The sequence below is a fragment of the Silene latifolia genome, chromosome 10 (assembly GCF_048544455.1).
Source record: "Silene latifolia isolate original U9 population chromosome 10, ASM4854445v1, whole genome shotgun sequence".
NCBI lineage: Eukaryota > Viridiplantae > Streptophyta > Magnoliopsida > Caryophyllales > Caryophyllaceae > Silene > Silene latifolia.
This window is the reverse complement of record NC_133535.1, coordinates 132,825,811-132,849,928: the sequence shown is the minus strand read 5'-3', so window position 1 is coordinate 132,849,928 and position 24,118 is coordinate 132,825,811. Positions and strand designations below refer to the sequence as shown.

Genomic DNA, 24,118 nt, shown 5'->3' with positions numbered 1-24,118 from the left:
AATTCACTATATATGCCGGTACGCATGTGACATGCGTGATGCGGCCTTATCAATTCACAATGCTCGTGATATGTATTTGTGTTTTCCAGCAGGTCACGTTCTTTTCGATAGAACAGAATTGAATTTAATGAAGCTGAATTAAATTTATTAGAGCTGAACTGAAATGAAGTAAGAGTCAATTTATAAAGTGACGAGCTTAACTGAACTAATTGAACTAAACTAAATAGAGTTAAAGTCAACTGAAATGAGCTGAAATTAAGCCAAAAAGAACGAGACAGTTCCTTATGACAGGTATATCCACCACAAACCTGTAACGGGCCAAATATCATCCACATAAGTAGATAAGACAAAAATTAAAATGCCTAGAAAATAACAAATGAGTTATTTTTATTTACCTATATAAGTAATATTTGACCCGTCATAAATTTGTGACGAATCCGGTAAACCATGTTCTTAACAACTTGAATGTGCTCACGGTCAACTCCTTCAGTCCTTCGCCTCTAAGCATTTTCTTACTCTATTAAATCTTGTTTAAAACAGATATATTCGGTTTAAGCTCTTTAAAGGTAATAAAGACAAAAATTTTATTATTTTTTAGACAACTTGTCATATAATTTGATATATATTTGACCCGTGTTAAAATTAAGATAAATAATGTTAAATAAAAATTTGTGTTATTACTCCTATAGCGACTCTTCTACTAATATAAAAAAATGATACCACTTCAATAATCTTTGTATACTTCCACGACTTAAAACGGAGACTTTTAAGATTGATGTATTCTATATTTCTCTTGCCAGAAGGACACACGTGGTATGTGCCTGTTCGCCGTATATTTCTGGGTAAATTATACTCTACGACGATTGTACCCACAATATAAAAAGTGACATTTATAAACTCTATTAACTTTATATATATATAGCTAATTAATAATTGGTACTTTATGATACTCCATGCATATGAGTGTCTTTAAAGAAAATTCAAAGTGTCCGTTACTCTAGATATATTTTGTTCTTTATTTGTGTTAATTGTATAAACAAGTAATCACCTTGGCAAACGCCAATCCTCCATGGGAAAGCGCTTCTCATTTAAGGCGATTACATGATGCAGTAGGTTAGTTACGACTTTCAGAGTACTTTAAAGGTACAATGCTAATTGTTTGCACACAAACAAGTTTTTGGCGACCACAGTAACAAAAATTAATAAAATTAATTCTTCTTACACTTGCGTTTTTATTAATGGAATCCATGGAATAATTCGGGGTAAATTTTAATTGGGTGATAATTACCGGGGAAGTTTATTACTTGGGTAATAAGTTCATTGATGATAGGATTGGCATAAGGGTAATAATTACTGAGTAGATGTTCTACTCCCTTAATCATTACCCGGGAGGAGGGTGGGTGATGTATTACCTTTCATAAGGGTAATAGATTCGGGAGGTGAATAATTACTCTCATGTCAAACATGGAAAATGCACCTTAACTATTACTCTCATATTCATTCCTCTCCTTTTATCCTCAATTCAAGCAAGGTCTAAAAGTGAAAAATGTACTCTATTAAAATTAATTACAAAAGAAGAACGGCGGATGATCAAGGTAAAGATCAAAAAATACCAACATTGAAAATACATGCTCTTACCTCATTTGTCTAATAATGATTCATTATAGACTATTCTTGAGCATAATTAGTAACAATGCCTAGCTAATGAAAGATGACAAATGATCCCCACTACGAGTCACAATGAGAAGGACTGATTGTTCACATAATAAAGCATGTCAAAATATATGTAAATGGATCATTCTTAAATTGAGAAAAATTTAATCCAACTGTCATTTGAACAATAAACATTAACCATAAATTAAGACCACTTAAAACTCATTAAAATCTTTATGGCCAACTAAATCTTCACTAAGACAAACTAACTAAACTCCCCATACTAATACACAAAAATTAAACTATTATCTTTCTTGGTAATGACGCTAAAATTTAACAAGCTCAAGGTCATGTGCTCACACCAAAGTAAATTCTAAATCACTTACCTGACTAGACTACTAAACTAGTAATATAACGAAAGTAAGAGTTAAACCTATTAAAATGGATTAATATTAACTAGTTTTAAATCCGTGTAAAATGGCACGGGTATATATTTGGGCCGGTATTAATGTTTTTAGATTTTTTTTTTTTTTTTTTTTTTTTTTGCATTTCTATTGTACTTATCTAGTTGCTCTAAATCAGCGATCTACATAATTAATATTTAAACTTGTTACAAATACGTGTTCCATTCAATGGTTTAAGAGGAAATAACAAAGGATATTTTTTTTTTAAAAAAAAATATATCGTACTATCTAGTTTTTAAAAATTATGCATGTAATTTATTCGCATTATATGTAATTCAATCCTGTAATTATATGTAATTTCTTTTCGTAATTATGTAATTTTATTATTATTTAAGTTTATTAAAAAAATTATGTAATTCATTTATTTCTAATTAGTTTCATTTATTCCGATTTGTAATTCATTCCGCTTATATGCCATTAATTTCATTTATTCGGAATGTATAAAATTATTTCATAGTATTATTTAATAGTAATTGTTCTAAGACGGAATGTGTCGCATGTTTGTATAGCCGGAATTCTGAAGAAATAAATACATTGTACACTAACGGGTCCCACCATAACATGTATTTCCAAAAAAAAAAAGTTGAATTAATGACGTGGCACGCCCTGGATTGAGTATTGTCTTCTGAATTAATAAAGATAAGATTAGCGTGAAAAAGTGTAAAAGAATGTAGAATAAAGTAATCAATTTGGGACATTTGTTTGTCCAATAAACTAACACTAATTAAACTAAAGCAATTAATAAACATGATATCGTTAATTTGGGTTTTTTTAGGGGAATTCAAATGATTTAAGGTCTTGGTCAACTTATATCCACTGCTAATTAAGTAGGCTAACGATCGAAAGAATCAATCGTGAGATTATAAAACCGTAACTAACTATCGAATAATAAATAAACAAGTGATATTATATTGCCTCTCATCCACACCAAGATAACACTTACTTTTGAATGATATTCAAAGTGATATTAACCTCATATATACGCGACTTTTTTTTATTTCCAAAATTATAATTTTATGAAAGATTTTTTTCACAACAAAACTATATATATAAAGTTTCGTCTTTCATAGTTTATACCTTTCGCGATATTTATGGTCAACATTTTTGAATTTTGACCCATAAATAGTGAAAGTTACCTTTGGTTGGATAAGATGGAATAAGACGTACATTAACCTCATACAAATAAATAGAGGTTAATAACAAAAACAAATTGAAATGCCTAGAAAATACCAAGATATTGGTCATATCTATAAAAATGGGATAATACTTCACTTGTTTTAAACTTAAGATAGATATATCCGTTTAAATGATTTGTGATTTTTATATACTCAACCCGTGTAAGTAACTGGATCACGTACGAAACAGAAGACCATAAAACAGAATCAGGAGATGATTGATTCAGTATTTCAGTGTGAAGTGAAATTTAAGATACTCATCGTGCAAAGCATTTTTAATACTATTAAATTAAATTTAATATTAATAAGAAAATCATCTGTGAACTACAAGTTGCGGAAAATCTGATCAAGATTAACAAGCATTACTAATTTTTGTGTACTATATATACGTAAAGGGCACTCCACAAAAATAAAGAGTATAAACCCTAAAAATTTAATCAAATAGCTATAATTATCTTAATTATTGAGCTATGGCTTCAACTATCTCCTCATTCTTATTCATAAAAGCTTTAATTATTATTTCCTGTTTCGAAAGATTATCATTATCCAACGCGGTCCATGATGATAATCCCGCAAGATTAGTGTCGAATGATTTACATGACATGGAACCCTCTGATATCGTCTCTATTTCGCATGATCATATTTCCCGGTTTTTATCTCGTCGCTCGTATGTACTGCATTGTTTGATAAATTTCATGTTAACATTTTAATAATTAATGAGCATTTTTAGTTAAAACTTACAAGTGATGGTTTTTATTCAATGAACCTTGGGGTGTATTTTGCAGAAATTCAAGGGGGAGACCGGCGCCAGCCCAGGACACGGTTTCGCAATTGTAAGTAAAATTAATACTCAAAAATAGAAGTCATATACATAATGTTGAAATTTCCCTGCTCCTAAAGCAACATACAATTTCCCTGTGTGCTCCTAGTGTTTAAATTGGCCGATAACTAAATTAACTTACCGATTTGAGAGATTATGCGACCAAAATTATTGGTCGATATAATACATTTACCGAACGATCGTCTCTATGTAATGTAATCGGTAGTACTTCGATTGAAGTAATAGTTCAGCGAATACGTAAGGGAAAAAAAAAGGAAACCAAACGTAACTATTGGGTATGATTGTAAAAAGGTCTTTACTAATTTGATCCGGTTCAAACCAGCCTTTATTTAGTACGGAGTATGTCCCAAGATTCAATGTTTATGTTATTTCAGTTTTCGTTTGCGTTCTAGACTAAATTGAATGGATCATAGAATAGGCTAAGGCTCTGTTTGGCAAAATTGACTGAAAAGGTACCTGAACCCTGATAAGGTACCTGAAACCTGAAATGGTACCTGAAAGGGTAACTGAAAATTAAGAACTGATAAGGTAACTGATTTTTATTAAAATTGTTTGCCAAACTAACTGAAAAGGTAGTTGATATGTGTCAAAAGACGTAATAAGACATGGTTTAATATTATTATCATTTATGTTAAGGGGTAAAAATGGTATCTAAAATATAATCAGTTACCTGAAATGTCAAATGCTACATTAGATAGCATTTCATTTCAGGTAGCTTATTTGCTAAAAAATGTTACTTGCCAAACGCTTGCAAATAAATAAGAGCTACCTGAAACATTTTGCAAAAAAACTACTTTGGTGAAAAAAGGTATCTGATTTGCGCTGCTAAACAGAGCCTAAGGTCCAAACTACTTACAAAAACATGTTACATACATCTCTCATGCAGTCTTTATTATCGGGGTCTCCACTTAATAGTAATGGGTATACCCATTATTATGGGAGTCCCCACTTATTGCATGTGAGATGGTGGCGCCGAGATTCGGCACCACCGGGTGGCGCTAACTCATTTTCCATAAATTTAGGATCAATTGATCAATTGAAATGCTCCACAATGATTACTGAAGACTTGGTTCCTGAGGAGGCAGTGAGCTCTTTTGATAGAGCAAAAGGCTACCTGCTTCACTTGGCAAAAAAGAAATGCCATGGGATTAGAAGCTGGAAGGAGAATGCGATGAAGATCAAGGAAAGTTTCAGAATGAGTATTGATGATGTGGAAATGGAAGACTCCTCTGACTCATGGGATGCTGCAACTGAGGAGGGTTTTGCGGAGGTTGAGCCAGATCAATCTCCTCTTTCCCCATGATTGGCCTAATCTGGAATTGTAGGGGTCTTAATAATACGCTCGCCCCTACAATTCCGAAGCTTAGAGCGTTACTAAGTAGTAAGTACTATGAATTTGTTTTCCTTATTGAAACGAAGTGTAATGCGTGTAACCTCTACCCTACCTTTAGACCTTTTGGTTTTGCAAATTTTGTTGGTGTTGATGCTGTTGGAAGTTCGGGTGGGTTGTGGGTAGGGTGGCGTAAGGAGGCTAGTATGAGCCATGTCGTGTCTTGTAATAATTTTATCGTGCTTTTAGTGAAGAAATGCAATGGTCGTTTATGGTATCTTATTCTTTTTTACGGGGCACCGTGTGTTCAAATGAGACATGCGGTTTTGGAGGAATTGGAAACTTGCATTGCATCATTGCAACACCCGTACATAATAGTGGGTGACTTCAATCAAGTAGAATATGGGAATGATAAACAAAGTAAGTGTACAAGAACTATACAAGGGGCTTATGAATTTAACCTATGGCGGATTAACAATGAGTTGGTCGACATCCCATTCAAAGGACCAAGATTCACGTGGTGCAATAATAGAAAAGGTGATAAACGCGTCTATGAAAGAATTGATCGTGCAATGGGGTCCAAGGACTGGTTGAGTATTTTTCCGAATACTGGAATTAAACACTATCCGATACAAATTTCGGACCACGCGCCGATTGAGCTTGATCTTCATCTGACACAAAATACAAGCAAGAAACCGTATAAGATAGATGCTTGGGTATTAGCGGATAAGGAGTGTATGGAAATTATAAAGGCAGCATGGATGACTGCCTTTATAGGAACTCCTGCTTATCGGGTGGTACGAAAAACGGCACTGGTGCGACACAAAGTGAAGAAATGGGCGTTGGATAAGAGACAAATGTGGAACAAAAAATGGGATGATTTTGATAAGGATTTAGAAAAGGGCATGGACATGGCCATCTTAAATGGTGAGGATGAGGAGTATACAAGATGTAATGAAAATGTTAAGGAATTCTCAAAAGCTGCTGCTATTTTTTGGAGACAACGGGCTAAGCTAAGATGGACGGTGGAAGGTGATACATGTACTAAATTTTTCTTTAACTGGGTTAAGGGGAGGGCGGGAAGAAATTTTATCTTAGGCATCAAGGAGGAGGACGGTAACTGGGTTTTTGACTCAAACCGGATAAAACAAATTTTCCAAGCAAATTTTGTGAATCTCTTCAACCCAGGTTGCAGGAATCATGATGCCAATCATACGCAAATAAGGGAGGAACTTTTGATGAGTTGGAACTCAACTATAAAAAGTGATGATGCTGACTGGCTACAACGACCTTTCACGAGCAAGGAGGTCAGGAGAGCGGTTTTTCAGATGGGCCCTCTAAAATCTCCGGGCCGGATGGAATACCGCTACTTTCTATCGAAATTTGGGCTTTTGTCAAGAAGGATGTTACGAAGGCGATCCTATCAATTCTTAATTCGGGTTCGATCCTCAAAGAATTGAACAGAACTTTCATCACCCTCATTCCTAAATGTGATAATCCAGAAGGGGTTAATGACTACAGGCCGATTAGCCTTTGTAATGTTCTCATGCGGATTGTATCAAAATGTATCACAAATAGGCTGGCAAAGGTGATGGGTTATCTTATCGGAGATTTTCAGAACGCTTTCCTCCCAAGTAGACACATCTCAGATAATATCCTACTTGCTCATGAAGCCATGCACAAAGTCAACTCACACAAAAAAGGAAAGAATGGTCGATTCGCCTTCAAGGCTGATATGAGTAAGGCGTATGATCGGGTTAACTGGGACTTTCTAAAGGCTGTATTACTTAAGGTGGGATTACCACCCAGACTGGTGACTATTATAATGAACTGTGTAACGACAGTGTCATATCAGGTGCTCTTCAATGGTGCCCCCCTTCCATTGTTTCAACCAAAATGTGGCCTGAGACAGGGAGACCCCCTTTCGCCATATCTGTTTGTGTTGTGTATGGATGTATTGTCCAAAAATGTATTACGACTACAAAACAAGGGTACTCTACGGGGTATCACTCTAGCGCAAGGGGAAAGACAATTGACTCATCTTTTCTTTGCGGATGATGCGGTCTTTTTCCTACAGGATAAGGATGAGTCTGTAAAGGAATTTCACAAATTGCTAGTTGATTATTGTGATGCATCAGGGCAAGTTATAAATGAGGAAAAATCTGGGATAATTTTTAGTCCTAGCACGAAGATTAGGAATGCAAGGACCTGCATGAAGATTCTCAAAATAAAAGGAAACAAAGGAATGGGTAAATATCTGGGTTTACCCACTGAGGTGCAGGGTTCAAAGAAGACTTTCTTTAAAGGCTTGATTGATCATGTAATGAAGCGCATAACATCGTGGAACGGAATTTTTCTATCCCCAGCGGGACGACTAACCCTTATTTCTTTTGTCCTATCAAACCTCTCCAATTACTTTCTATCGGTGTTCAAAGTGCCGGTAAGTGTGACTCATAGACTCAACTCTCTTTTGTCACATTTTTGGTGGGCAGGATGTAAATCTGGAAAAACAATCCACTGGTGTAGTCATAAATTCCTTAGTCTCCCGAAATGCGAAGGTGGGCTGGGCATAAGGAACATTGAATGCTTAAATCAAGCCATGTTAGCTAAACATGGATGGAGGATTGCCAAAGGGCATGATTCTTATTTTAGTCGTGTCTTCAGGAAATTATTATTGGGCAATGCCATGGTAGGAGATGAGGGATCTATTAGGAAGAAGTCGGGCTTTTCCTGGGGCTCGAGAAGTGTTCTCCATGGTCTAAATCTAATCCAGAAACATATGGGATGGAAACCTGGACGATCATCAAAACTAAATGTGTGGACTAGTAAATGGGTGGAAGGGGAGTATGCGGAGGCTGGAAATAATAATCTTTCAGTAGATGTGGGTAACATTAGAAACCTTAAGGTAAAGGATCTTTACATTGAGGGGGAGGAGGATGAAAGGGGAAACTGGAATGAGGAAAAGATACGAGAGCTATTCTCGGAGGAGACTGCAAGCAAAATTCTGGCAATGCCAATTACTCTGTCCCGAAGGGAGGATTCTATCTTCTGGCCGCATAGTAGCACGGGAGAATATAATGTGAAAAGTGGATATGGAATGGTATTCACGAATTTCATGGAAATGCATGGGTCGGAAAAGGATAGGTCTAGAGTTGGGTGGGAGGAAAAGGAATTTTGCAGAAGTAAACTATGGAAACTACCGGGACCGGCAAAGTGGAAATTATTGCTTTGGAGGATCATTACTGATACGCTACCGGTAGGAAACAATTTTCTAAAAAGGACGATCCCAGCTGAGACGAGTTGTAAATTATGTAATAATGAGGGAATGGTGACTGAGACAATGGAACACCTCTTTAGGGATTGCGAGATTTCAAAGAGGTTTTGGGCCTGCAATGAACTAGGTATTCGAGTTACACATGATAGTACTATAGACATTAGGAAATGGATAATACATTGGGTTAACTACATGGGTAAACTTGAGGAGGCAAATGTTCTGTTGTTAAGATTTATGGCTACATTATGGTGCTTATGGGGTGTAAGGAATAAAATTCTCTTCAAAAAGGAAAAATTCCACCCAACTACCCTCTTAAGCAACTGGGTCCTAGAAGTTGGTATGGCAGAAGAGGCTTTAGTTGAATATTCTAAGGAAAGAGAGAAAAGGATTAGAAATATGGCCGATATGGAGGATGAAAGGAGGAGGTGGTTAAGGGAGAGTAAACCTTTTTATGCAGTTGGATCAGGTTATAACTGTGAGTGTATTAGGGTAATGGTTGATGCAGGATGGAAGACATGGGAAAAGGCAAGCATAGGATGGGTGGCATACACGGAAACGGGTCAGAAAATTGTTGAAAAGTGTATGACAATTAAGGCGGAGTCATCTCTACAAGCGGAAGCTATGGGATTACGCGCGGCAGTTCTTTGGGCTAGGGAGGCAAGACGGTGGCATGTGGAAATTTCGTCGGACTGTTTACCGCTAGTTGCTTTTTTTGCAGGAATGGAGAAAGCCCACCACCTGACTAAAGAGATCCTTGAAGAAATCCTTGCCATTAGCAGTTCTTTCCATTGTCTTTCTTTTAGCTATATCCCAAGGTCGACAAACGAAGTAGCGCATAGCCTTGCTTGTAAGGCTATGCCTAGATAGTTAGGACTTTTTATCTTTACAGCTGTCAAAAAAAAAAAAAAAAAAAAAAAAAAAAAAAAAATGTTCCACTTTTTAAAAATTAACACATTATCAAGAAAATTTCAAAAGTTAATACCTTAATGTGCATTCCGTCAACATTTTGGTTTCTTAAATGAATTCAGGTCATATCCAGTTTACCCCTGTCTTTATAAAAACTCTTCCTCAACACACAACACTCATTCCTCTCTCAGTTAAAACACCCAAATTACCACATTTCCCCAAAATTAGCTTAAAAAATTTAGAAATTGAAACCCAGATTAACTTAAGTGATCATCATTAACAATAAAAACATCAAGTTTTTTTTGGTCCATTGCTAAGTATCTTCACTCTTTCGTTGAACATCACAAGAATACCTTGAGGTAGAATCGCACCTACTCATTGACATTTTCTTGGAAAAAAAAATTAAAAAAATTACAATCAATTTTAAGAACCCTAATTATATATTGAGACCAACAATTAACTTTACAAAATAAAAGTAAAAATAAAAAACAGAAACAAAATAGATATAAATTTGAAGAATGGAATGAAAGAAACATATTGCCTTAAAGTGAAACTATGAAATGCCTTAAAGTGATAATATGAAATTATAGAAGTGATAGAATTAGTTGAAACTAGTTTTAATCACGTGCAAAAAATGTACGGGTATTTTTAATAATGAATTGTTACTAAAAAATGTGAAAAGAGTAAACATGACGTTCATAAATACACTAAGCTAGATATAAAAAATACATATATAAATTTGTAAAACTAAACGTACAAAAGAAGACCGAAATTAATTACGTACTTTGTTTTTTCAAATGGGCCCACCACTAACAAAACAAATGCATGTTTTCTTAAAATCTCTCGACCAATTAGAAAATTTAAAAAAACTCAGCTTTTATACTATGTAGATGCTGAGAGATTGAGAATTGAATAGCGTGTAGTTATAAGAGGGAAGGGAAGAGACTGAAAATAGCATAAGGGTATAAATGATAATAGGGATAAAATATGGAGTTTGGTGGGAATTTTAAAAAATGGTCGAAATATTCCTTTTTTATTTGCGTGAATTCACTTTCACTTAAGGTACCAAAATGTTGACGGAGTGCACATTAAGGTATTAAATTTTAATTTTTTTTATAAGGTATTAATTTTCAAAAAATGGAATATTAAAGGGTGGTTTTATCAATTGATCCATAAATTTACGATATATATAAAAAAAATATTTAAGCTTATGATTAGTATAAATAATTTAGATGAATAATTTTTATAATTACTTCGAATAATGGAGTTATAATTTCACGTGATTTTTTCTTCCCAAAATTTGGTATAAGAAAACATAATACTCCCTCATATTCACTATAATCTTCCCTATTTCCTAAAACGGATTATTCAGGTTTTCTTTCCCTTTCTTATTTTGAAAACTTTTACTCTTATTTTATTCATTCATCTTTCCTATCACCAAACGATCCAAACCCCATCTAACTCTTTTACTCTTATTTTATTACTTTCATTAATCTTTGGCCCCACAATTTTTTATTTAGCTCCTAATTATTCACCTCTCTCCAATCACTAACCCTATCCAACCCTTTTACTCATATTTTATTCCTTTCCTTAAATCTTGTGCCCATAAACAAATGGAAGATTATAATGAATAAGAGGAAGTATAGTGCATTTAGTCCCCTTGGTTCAATCTAGTCGGGTCTAGTTACATTTTAAGCTTCATAAGTATGCATAAAGGGGTGTTGGACAATATATTTTATAAAAAAATATAGTATAAATAGACACGTCAATAATAGTGGCATGTTTTTGGTTAATATATAGAACTTAGGACCTTCTGTAAGTCCAGTCGATATAGCTAACTAGACATGCCATTGCTAGTGTGTGTGCGCTTCTATAGACACGCCACTAATAGTCCCGTATTTTGGTTAATAGAGATCAAAACCTCCTCTAACTCAAGTCAGTAAAACTGAAAAGACATGCCATTAGTAGACCTGGTAAAACCGACTCGGTTGATGGCCTGACCCGAATAACCCGACCCGCACCCGAATGGAGCACCCGAATCTGGCCCAAATTTATTCAAGCCGATTCGACTGTTTACTATCGGAAACGACTGTTATCCCCAAATAACTTGAAAACAATTCACCCGAAAATAACCCATCGATCCGACCCGAATTCTTGCATACCCGAATAGCCCAAATGCCGATTGACCCGACCGAAACCAGACTCAATTGATTCTTTTGCTAGGTCTAGCCATTTGAAATGGCGTGTTTCTGGTTATATACACGCCATTGCGTGTTTGTTTTATAACATGTGTCCTTCTAGTAACAATACACACACCATTACCAGTGGCCTTTTTACTCTGTGGTTTAGGTTTAAAAAACCCAAGTCTACATAGATACCATTTTGATAAATAATTTCAAAACTAAACCAAAACGATAAATATTTTATTTTTGATCATTCTTTTAAAACAAAAATTTGTAATTTTACAGCCATTCCAAAGTTATAAAACACAAGCCTACAACAATGAACTAGGTAGCACCAAAACGGACACAAACACGAACACGTTATACGGCATCTCATGAAATTTAAGACACGGGACACGCTATTTAAATTTAATAAATATATATTTTATGGTTATCAATAACGTATGATTTTATTTTTGTAAGGTATTTGATATTAAATTTAAATAAGTGAAGGTAAAATTTGACCCTAGACTATAACTAATTTTCATTTCCTACACAAACCCATCTACTAATCAATCTCTTTTGACATTTTATTCCTCGTCTAAATTATAACATGTTTAGGCGTGTATCCGACGAGTGTCGGGTGTCCGACACGGTTTCGAACACGGGACGACTAGTTAGGAGGAATGTCCGTGCTACCTAGACGTTGACTAACAAATCAAATTCACTTAGTTTTGTCATTAGTTCACCTAGATTGGCCTATTTCGTAACTGTCAACATCCTTCACAAGGTCACAATAGTTCCAAAATTGGAAATCTTAGGGGTCGTTTGGTTACCCACTAAAAAACGCAGGAAGTATAATTCATGTGAATTGCAAAATAGGTAACTTGTTTGGTTACCCCAATTCACATGAATTGGAATTTCTCATGAATTTTAATTCCTCCATAATGGAGGAAGTTGCTTACCTAGGTCCCCCTAGGTAAGTAGGAATGCCTACATGAATTGCAATTCCTATATACAACCAAACAACATTTTCTAATTCACATGAATTCTAACTTCATGTGATCTTTCACTTCCTAGGCAATGGAAATTCCTGCATGCAACCAAACGACTCCTTACAAGTAGCAAGCTCATAAACTACCAAATCAACTAAAAAAAACAGCCCTAGTAAATCAAGATGACAAGCATTTAGGTGAGAGCATATTCAAATAGCTAGCAGATTGACTGCAGTTCTAGTAACTGATGCTTGATGAGTATATCAGCTTAGTTAAAAAACCTTGTTTTTACAAACAATCACATCTTACCATCTACTAATTACCGTATTTTACTAGTTACCATCACATATCTTGTTTATAACAACTTACCACCTACATTATAATTTATATATCCCATCTCCCACCATATTTCATTCTCAATCATTATTTTACCAATTCCCGTTTCGCTAAGTGAATAAACAATGACTTGACCAAAATACGCTTGTTAGACCCCTTAACCTTCTTTAAACCCCAAGCTTACAAAGTACCAAGCATCCCCTCACCACATCTCCACCAATAAACAGCCACCACCCTCCTTCCCACCACGATATCCAGCCCAACATCGTCGACCACTACCTAAAGAAACATATTCAACCCATACTCCAAAATTATTTTTCACTCTCTTTCCACTGTCAAAACCCTTATATTGATATACTACCTAAGAAACAAAAAATATTTCCATCAACCAATCACTCTCAAATCAAACATTACATCCCCAAATCACAAACCCTAAATTCCAAATTTCCATCAAATCAAAATACAAGATGATAGTTGCAAATTGACAGTATAAAATCAGCATCATGGGAGCATCGACGACAAAACATTAACTCACATTATTCACCATGTTTCCCATCTCAATCCTCTATATGTGGCCCTATTATGGAAGATTGTTCGGGAGTGAGATTGGTTTATTAATTTGAGAGCTCAGGAGCATCTGCTTCTTACACAGGATGGTTCTCGCCATTTTTAATTCATAAGTTTGCATTTAGGGTTTTCGGTGGATGAGGTGGTTAATTTCCAGCATTTGGTAGTGTTGGCCTGATTTCTGGCATCATTGTGCGGTGAGTAGTGAAATAGGAAATGGTGGGTGGCGGGGTAAGGGTGGTTTTCATCGGTGGTGGGGTGATTCGTGATGGGTATGTACGGTGTTTTTGGGTGATCTGCGGTGTTGGGGTGGTATAACACCCCAATTAATTAGGAAGCCTTTAACAAGGCCTTCCTAGCCAATAGAAGCGGTATACATCTTAGTTTCCCAAGGTAGTGAGTGCGAACAACTATTTAGAAGCATATTTAACATAGATAAGCTTAAGCGTTAAGAGAATTAATACATGTCCAGGACTTTAAGCTACAATACCAAATATACAAACTTAATAGAAATACTCAGAGTCTAATAAATAATGTCAAAAACTAATAATGTTAAGTGGTGACACACTAAGTGAAAGACCGCTCCAAGCCTTCGACTCATCAATATGCACATTGCTATTTGTCAATCCACTACTCCCCATATGACCGGAAATAGCATATGGTTCACCACAAATTTTGAAGACATTAAAGGTCAGCCTCAATTATACGAGTGCTTACTATACAATATGAGTGCAAAGATCAAATATGTGAGATACAATAAACACGTGCAGGAGTGAAGTATGAGAATCACAAGTCACCTCCAATCACCACTCTTCCTCCAAATCAACCCGGCGACGGCATCGTAACACCGCCATCAACACCCGGACTATTGTCCGTCAAAGATACTCGGGACACGCCCAAAGTACCGAGCCTGGGCGTTAACCGGACCCCTACCAGACGTCGTGACACCACACGAGTCCCTCCATACTCAAATCATAAATATGGGCGTCCTCCTTGAAGTGGGAAACTCCAAGGAGCGACCCAAGCATATTAAGACGGTCTCCCGAGCCGTCTTACGTCTCTTCAACAACACAATCATACACCAACAATCCTCCACCAACATCCCACCAACATACTCCAACATCTACAAGTAACCAAAGTACCACACAATATATATCAAATAAATCCATTTCACATTAACATGAACCACAATATGACATGAGTGCATGTACCCACAAGTATTCCAATTTCTTAGTCACTCATTCTCAATTTCATGTTATAATGCAATTTCAACGACAATGTGAAACTAATACTCCCTCCTATTCAGGGTTTTCTTTCCCTTTGATGTAGGCACAAGATTTTAGGAAATGATTAAAGAATAAATAAAGGAAGATGGTGGGGTTTGTGAATTGGAGAGAGGAATGAATAATTAGGAATTAAATAAGGAATTGCGAGTTAGGTGGGGTTTGGTGATAAGAAAGAGGAATGAATAAAATAATAGTAAAAGTTGGGTGAGGTTTGATAATAGGAGAGAGAGAGAGAGAGAGAGAGAGAGAGAGAGAGAGAGAGAGAGAGAGAGAGAGAGAGAGAGAGAGAGAGAGAGAGAGAGAGAGATGAATAAAATTAGAGTAAAAGATTCCAAAATAAGAAAGGGAAGAAAACCTGAATAATCCGTTTAAGAAAATAGAGAAGAAAATAGTGAATAGGAGGGAGTACCATTTACCCATTATCATGATATAATGAATTTTCAATAATAATATGCAACCAACACCTATTAATTTCTCAATAAATCATGTTATAATGTAATTATGACATTTACTAAGAAATCCATGGCAATTAACACAAATGCAAACAATCATATTACCAAGACTGAGTAAGGAAACTCTACCTTTTAGAAAATCTTCCACAATAAGCACACACACTAGAAGGGCTCTTTTATGAAGTCTCCTCCTACAATTAATTAAGGAAGTACCATCACAAATATGCTCTATAGCAATAAGAATACTCATAATCCCTTAATTAAACTATATTATTACCCAACACTCTAATTAAATACCCATAAGACAAAACCCCCAAATTCTAGGGTTACTACTAAGAATAAGAGGAGAAAAAGAATGAACAATAACTTAAAAAAAGCAAAGAATAAGAAAGTGTGGAGCTTGGTGCGCAAATCATCAAGATAAGATAGATCTATAAGGATAAGGTTTTTAAGGATGTTTTAGAGAGGTTTTGGGTGGTTGAGAGGGAGTTGGGAGTGTTTAGGGTTTGTAAAGTGAAGAAGAAAGCTGAGTAAGGTGTTTATATAGCAAGACCCAAAACACGGAGCCCAACTCACGGAATCTCGGTGTAACACCCCCTCATACCAAGGTGCCTTACTAGGACCACCCTAGCATGAAAGAACGTTACCATCTCGGTTGCCCGAGGTTAGTATATATCATAAGCGTCTGTCCAAACACATTTATTAAAAGTACTGTAAAAGTAAATGTTTACAATACTCCAAAATCCAACAAAAGTAAATCTGAATGTTAAAACTACATGAATCATAAACTAAGACTCGTAAATGTGATACTACAACTTGGTGTGATGACTCTCCCATGACCGCCCAAGCTCACCAAATGCAATACCTATCAAGCCTGCTAACCATCCCCGAATGGATCACAGCAGATTCCACAAACAACAACAACGAGGTCAGTACTGTTCAATCAAGATAAGACATATACACAATGTAAATAGCTGATCATCCTCCCAACCAACCTGCCAATCGTACACAGTAACCAACTACACACCGAAGTGTGTAGCCCTGCCAGGTTACCCATCGCAACAGGTAACGCTCGCCTCCAGTGGGGGACCGCAGCCAATCCCCACCTAAATCCCGCTCATCAACGAGCGATATCCCTGTCCCTTAATGTGCACATCCCCTCCCGTGACGGGTTCCACGAAGGGCGAACTAGGGTGTGAAGCCACTCCCTCAAGTGACTCTACCACAACCAACACAGTCAAAATCACAATCACCACCAGACCACAACATCACATCACCACAGCATCACAGCTGTCATAACGCCACAACCGTCATCACAACACCATTACTCCGATGATCAACAGATAACAACAATTATAACATAAACGCATCTTAAATCAATCAATAGAGACTGAGTAGGGAAACCCTACTTTAGCAACAACAGCAATGAAGAGAATCAGACAACTAGAATGGCTCCTCTACGAAGTCCCCGCCTAAACAATAATCAACAACAACAACAACAACAACAACAACAACAACAACAACAACAACAACAACAACAACAACAACAACAACAACAACAACAACAACAACAACAACAACAACAACAACAACAACAACAACAACAACAACAACAACAACAACAACAACAACAACAACAACAACAACAACAACAACAACAACATCAGAGCCTTAATCCCAAAATGAATTGGGGTCGGCTGACATGAATCATCCTTTCGAACCGTCCATGGGTGAAGCACGCCTCAAAATGCGAATAAAAAAAGGGAAAATGAAAAACAAAAAAGAAGAACGAAAATGTAATGGAAAGTCAAGGTAAACTTGGGGGCTTTAAAATCGAATTCCGGATTTCTTTTATAAAAACTTAAAATTTAAATCGAGAGAAAAGATTAAAACGATTTTTAAAAACCGAAATAGAATTAAGGATCCGAAATGAACCAAGTAAAATCTATAAGAAAGTGGTTGGTAAAAAAGTGTAATAAAGGAGAGAAGAATAAATAATTTAATTTCTTTAAATTAAATAAATAAAAAACACTAAATATGTCAAAAAAAAAAATCAAATACTAAAAATGCACATGTATCTTTTCCCTCCATTGTGCCCTCTCTGTCACCATACTCTCCTCAAGCCCCAAAAATCTCATATCGTGCTCTATCACTCTCAACCATGTCTGTCTCGGTCTTCCTCTACCTCTAGGGACTTTTTCTGTTCTCCAAGTCTCCAGCCTCCTAACTGGTGCGTCCATAGGTCTCCTTCTCACATGGCCAAACCATCTTAGTCGGTTTTCCATCATCTTGTCCACTATTGGCGCCACTTTTACCTTTTCCCTAATCACCTCATTCCTTAATCGATCTTTCCTTGTATGTCCGTACATCCACCTCAACATGCGCATCTCCGCCACACTCATCTTTTGAATGTGACAATGTTTCACGGCCCAACACTCGGAACCGTAAAGTAAGGTAGGCCTAATTGTCATGCGATAAAAATTTTCCTTTAATTTTTGGGGCATATCTTTATCGCATAGAAACCCTGAAGCACTCTTCCATTTCAACCATCCCGCTTTAATTCTGTGAGTCACATCTCCATCTAACTCCCCATCTTTTTGAATAATAGATCCTAGATATCTGAAGAAATCAGATCCCTCAACAACATTCCCATCGAAAATAATACTCTCCGCCTCTGTCGATCTCAACCCCGCCACCTTAGTGAACTGACACCTCAAATACTCAGTCTTACTCCTGCTCAGCCTAAACCCACGAGTCTCTAAAGTTTGCCTCCACAATTCCAACTTTCTCTCCACCCCCTCTTTTGTCTCATCAATCAACACAATATCATCAGCAAACATCATACACCAAGGGATGTCGTCCTGAATATCCCTTGTCAACTCATCCATAACTATAGCAAAGAGAAAAGGACTAAGTGCGGAACCTTGATGCACCCCGATGGTAATGGGAAATTCTTCCGTTCTCCCAACATTAGTGCGAACACTTGCACTAACCCCCTCATACATGTCCTTTATGAGGTCAATATATTTTCGCGACACACCATTTCTCGCCAAAGCCCACCAAAGTACTTCTCTTGGTACCCTATCATATGCCTTTTCCAAGTCAATAAAAACCATATACAAGTCCTTCTTCTTGTCCCGATGGTGTTCCATCAACAGTCTTATGATAAAAATCGCATCCATAGTCGATCTCCTTGGCATAAATCCAAATTGGTTATCCGAGATGTCTACACATCTCCTACGCCTTTGCTCGATTACCCGCTCCCATAACTTCATCGTATGACTCATAAGTTTAATTTCTCGATAATTAGAACACTCTTGAACATCACCTTTGTTCTTGTACAAAGGGACAAGAGTGCTTCTCCTCCAAGCCGATGGCATCTTGTTGCTCCTCCAAATCTTGTTGAAGAGTATGGTTACCCATTCGATCCCTTTCTCCCCGAAGCACCTCCAAACTTCTATGGATATACCATCCGGTCCCTCTGCTTTCTTTCACCCCATCTTCCTTAACGCCTTTCTAACTTCACTCTTTTGTATTATACGCACAAATTCCCGATTAACCATGCTTGGTGTTACCTCTACATCCCCACAACCTTGCTCCTGATGTCCATTGAATAAAGTATCAAACTAAGAACTTCATCCAGCCTTTATTTCGTTATCCTGTACCAGAACCTTGTCCTCCATATCTTTCACATACCTCACTCTCCCAATATCTCTCGTCTTTCGGTCTCTTATGCGAGCCAGTTTACAGATATCCTTCTCTCCTTCTCTCGTGTCCAACCTGGCATACACTTTTTGGTTAACCTTTGCCCTCGCATCTCGTACGGCCTTTTTAGCAGCTCGTCTAGCCTCCTTGTACTTTTCAAAGTTCTCATCACTCATGCATTTCCCTAAAACCTTATAGGATTCACGTTTAGTCTTTATCGCTTGTCTCATCATATCGTTCCACCAAGATGTGTCCTTACTTGATGGTCTATTCCCTTTAGATTCCCCTAACACCTCCCTTGCCAAATCCTTTACAACATGCTCCAATTTATCCCACGTTGCATCAATATCTTTCTCCTCGCAATCCGACCAAATATCGCTACTTCCAACCTTATCCAAAAACGCTTGTTGGCTTCCCCCTTGTAGCTTCCACCACTTGATCCGTGCCTCACTGATTATCTTTCTCTTCTTCAAGTCTCTCTTATCCCGAAAATCAAGCACCACTAGTCTATGTTTGTGTTGCGGCACTTTCCCCGGGTATGACCTTGCAATCGGTGTACTCTTTCCTCCACACATTCCTTCCAAAATAAAGTCAATTTGACTAGCATTTCCTCCACTTCTATAAGTCACCAAATGAGAATGTCTTTTCTCGAACCAAGTGTTCATTACACCCAAGTCATATGCCAAAGCAAAATCTAATATGTCACTTCCTACTTCATTTCTCTCCCCGAACCCAAAACCCCCATGAATGTTCTCGAAGCCAACTCGACTAGTACCCACATGCCCATTGAGGTCACCACCAATGATCAATTTCTATCCAATAGGGACTCGTTCTACAACCTCTTCGAAATCTTCCCAGAAGGCTCGTCGAAAAGAAGCATCCAAACCTACTTAAGGTGCGTAAGCACTTATAACAGTCACCACCTCATCCCCGACTACAAGCTTAATGCTCATAATCCTATCACTCTTTCTCGATACTTCTATCACATCATCGATGTAATCTTTATCAATGACAATACTCACTCCATTACGACTTTTGTCTTTACCCGTGTACCAAAGCTTATAACCCCAAGGCGCTATCACCCTTGCTTTATCTCCGACCTACTTTGTCTCTTGTAGACACATTATATGCACTCTCCTCCTTTTCATAACCCTCCCTGCCTCAGCTAATCTCCCTGTCAAAGAGCCAACATTCCAAGTACCAAAATGTAACCTACTACCCTTCCTAAAGTCATGTCCTGATTTCTTTACCCGCTTTTGACCATGCTTCCTAGATCCAAACCTATTTGACACCACACTCATACTTCGAGGTGGCGCGCCGCTTTTGGGCGACGACCTAACAATCCTTGTATATTTTTCACTACACCCGGGTCTAGAAGATGTAGCGCACCCTTGCCTATTTGACACCATCTCCAGATGTAAAGATGGCGCGCCGCTTCCGGGCGACGACCTAGCAACCCTCACATATTTTTCACTACACCCGGGTCTAAGAAGTGCAGCGCGTCGCTTCTGAGGAGACGCCCCAACGATGTTCAAATTACGATTCATGTCCATAAAATGTGACTAAGTTTTTATGCTGGCTACCACAGACCTAACGCAACCCTCCTCCTTTATCCGGGCTTGGGACCGGCAGTGAATGCCTGAAAACACTCACAGGCGGAGTTCCGCCTAAACAATAATGACATAACACAATTACACATTGCACAATCCCATTTCCCCCAAATTCATAAATAAAGCAAACCCTAGAACTGACCATTAACAACATAGAGTTAAGACTTACCGGCGAAAGAACGAAAGACTGAATGCGATCACCACGATGTCCACACACACAGAGGAGATATTTGGGAATGATTAGGGTTTAGTAAGAATTATTAGGGTTGCAAATGATGTTTAGAAACTGTTTTATCGAATAAATAATCCTTAAACACTCCCGCATCAAACCGCTGAAATATTACTCGCCAGACCGGATACTCGGTCGAGTATAGAGTATACTCGGCCGCGTATCCTCTACTAGGTCGAGTATTCATCATACTCGGCCGAGTATTCCTCGGCAGTAGCCAAGCAGACTACACAATCAACACTACTCGGTCGAGTACTTGACTTAAGAAATCCGTAGTATTACAATCTTCCCCCCTTAAAAAGAACTTCGTCCCCGAAGTTCATACTCTACCCAAAACAAACACAAACAAACGACATCCCGACTCACATATATCAACATTATACAAGCTTAAAACGTCACAACTCGATTAACCCGGCTCAACTAAGACAAAAACAGACAAAAACACGCATGCGACCATCTCCTACCCCCCTAAAAAGACAATATACCTGATCGAAAAGGTTAGGAAAACGCTCTCGCATAGCCTCCTCTGGTTCCCATGTGGCCTCTTCCACATTGTGATTAGACCAAAGTACCTTGAGTAAAACGGTCTCACCATTCCTTGTCTTGCGTACTTTGCGATCTAGGATCTCCTTAGGAACCTCGGCATACGACAATGACTCATCAAGATTGATGTTCTCGACCTCAAGCACATGTGAGGGGTCACTCACATACTTCCGAAGCTGTGAAACATGAAACACATTGTGGACTCTAACCAAAGCCGGTGGCAAAGCTAATCTGTAGGCTACCTCGCCTATGCGGTCCAAAATCTCATAAGGACCTATAAACTTCTGACTCAGCTTTCCCTTCTTCCCAAATCTCATCACACCTCACATAGGTGACACTTTCAAAAGGACCTTGTCACCTACTGCGAACTCTATGTCTCTGCGGTGCAAGTCAGCATAACTTTTATGACGATCTTGAGCTGCTCTCATCTTTTGCCGAATCACCTGCACTTGCTCAACCATATCCTGTACCAGCTGTGGTCCTAAAACCACTACCTCAGAACTGTCATCCCAACAAACTGAGCTACAGCACTTCCGACCATACAAAGCCTCAAAAGGTGCCATCCCGATACTCGTATGATAACTGTTGTTGTATGAAAACTCGATCAGATCCAACCTGTCCTCCCAGATGCCCCCAAACTCCATAAAACATGCTCTCAACATGTCCTCTAAGGTCTTGATAGTCCTCTTCGTCTGACCATCAGTTGCAGGATGAAAAGCTGTGCTCATCTTCAAGGTAGTACCCATCAACTCTTGCAGTTCTTGCCAAAACTTGGATATAAACCTCGCATCACGATCAAACACTATATCCTTAGGTATACCATGTAATCGGACCACATGTCTCCTATAATCCAAGGCCAGTTGCATCTTAGACCAGGTGTCTTTCATAGGAACAAAATGTGCTGACTTCGTTAACCGATCAACAATCACCCAGATCATGTTATTACCTTGCTGTGACCTAGGTAACCCCACAACAAAATCCATAGAGGTCGACTCCCACTTCCACTCAGGTACCTCCAAAGACTAAATCTTACCCTGTGGTCTCCGCTGCTCACCCTTGACCCTCTGACAGGTCAAACACTTAGCCACGAACTCAGCTACATCTCTCTTCATGTTTGGCCACCAGAAAGTCTTCTTAAGGTCTTTGTAAAGCTTGTCACCACCTGGGTGAACCGAATAAGGAGTGCAATGAGCCTCCGTCAGGATCACTCTCCGCAACTCTGCGTTCTCAGGAACACACCATCTCCCATTAAAATGAAAACTCTCATCTGTGTGGATAGAAAACCTGGAAACTGTGCCGCTCTCCACCCTTGACTTCCACTCCTGGATCTTAGAATCAAACTCTTGCTTACTCTTGATATTCTCATACAAATATGGCTCGATCGTCAAATCCTCGATGGTGTCCCCTTTATTTATCATGCAGATCCCCATTCTGGACATCTCATCCCTCAACTTCAGCAAAGAAATAGCCGTACATAGCGAATGAACGCTCTTCCTACTCAGAGCATCTGCAACAACATTAGCCTTACCCTCATGATAGATGATATCCATATCGTAATCTCCGATCAACTCCATCCATCGCCTCTGCCGCATATTAAGTTCCTTCTGAGTGTAGATATATTTCAGACTCTTATGATCTGAAAACACCTTGAAGGTTGCCCCATAAAGGTAGTGCCTCAAAATCTTAAGAGCAAAAACAACTGCACTCAGTTCTAGATCATGCGTAGGGTAGTTCTCTTCGTATGGTTTCAGCTGCCTTGAAGCATAAGCTATAACCTTCCCTTCTTGCATTAACACACAACCCAAATCATTCTTTGAAGCATCGGTATATACCTCAAATTTCTCACATCCCTCTGGCAAAGCTAGAATAGGAGCTGTGGTCAAACGTTCCTTTAAGGTCTGGAACGCCGTCTCACAACTCTCATCCCAAACGAATCTTGTCTCTTTCCTCATCAAAGCTGTCATAGGCCGTGCTATGGTAGAAAAGTCTTTCACAAACCTCCTGTAGTAGCCGGCAAGGCCCAAGAAACTCCGAATCTCAGCAACACTCTTCGGTGATTCCCACTTGGTCACGACCTCGATCTTTCTAGGATCCACGGACACTCCCTTCTTAGATATAACATGACCCAGAAAAGCCACTTCCTCTAACCAGAACTTGCACTTAGATATCTTAGCGTAAAGTTGATTCTCTCTTAGAGTTTGCAAAACCATCCTCAAATGCTCCTCATGCGCTTCCTTAGTCTTGGAGTAGACTAAGATGTCGTCGATGAAAACAACCACAAACCTATCCAAGAACGGTGTAAAGATCCGGTTCATCAAATCCATGAAAGCTGCTGGTGCATTGGTCAAACCAAAAGGCATTAGTACATACTCATAATGGCCATAACGGGACCGGAAGCTGTCTTTGGAATATCTTCATCTGCTATCCTTAATTGGTGATAACCTGACCTCGGATCGATCTTAGAAAACACACAAGCTCCACTCAGCTGATCAAAAAAATCATCAATCCTAGGCAAAGGTTACTTGTTCTTCACCGTGACATGGTTTAACTCTCTGTAGTCGATGCACAGCCTCATACTCCAATCGTTCTT

At 38.1% G+C, this 24,118-nt stretch overlaps 2 protein-coding genes across 2 annotated transcripts in view; one reads left to right on the top strand and one right to left on the bottom strand.

Annotated features, from left to right (window-relative positions):
- Positions 1-24,118, bottom strand: part of LOC141605971 (uncharacterized) — a 168,395-nt gene that overhangs the window by 75,559 nt on the left and 68,718 nt on the right. The gene's annotated exons all lie outside the window — the stretch shown is intronic.
- LOC141609196 (GDSL esterase/lipase At5g45910-like) overlaps positions 3,730-24,118 on the top strand; it is a 36,581-nt gene continuing 16,192 nt past the window's right edge. The window contains exons 1-2 of the mRNA XM_074428354.1: positions 3,730-3,959; positions 4,078-4,125. Of these exons, the coding sequence (XP_074284455.1) occupies positions 3,763-3,959; positions 4,078-4,125 (245 nt within the window). The 5' untranslated portion in view covers positions 3,730-3,762. The remainder of the gene's footprint in view (positions 3,960-4,077; positions 4,126-24,118) is intronic.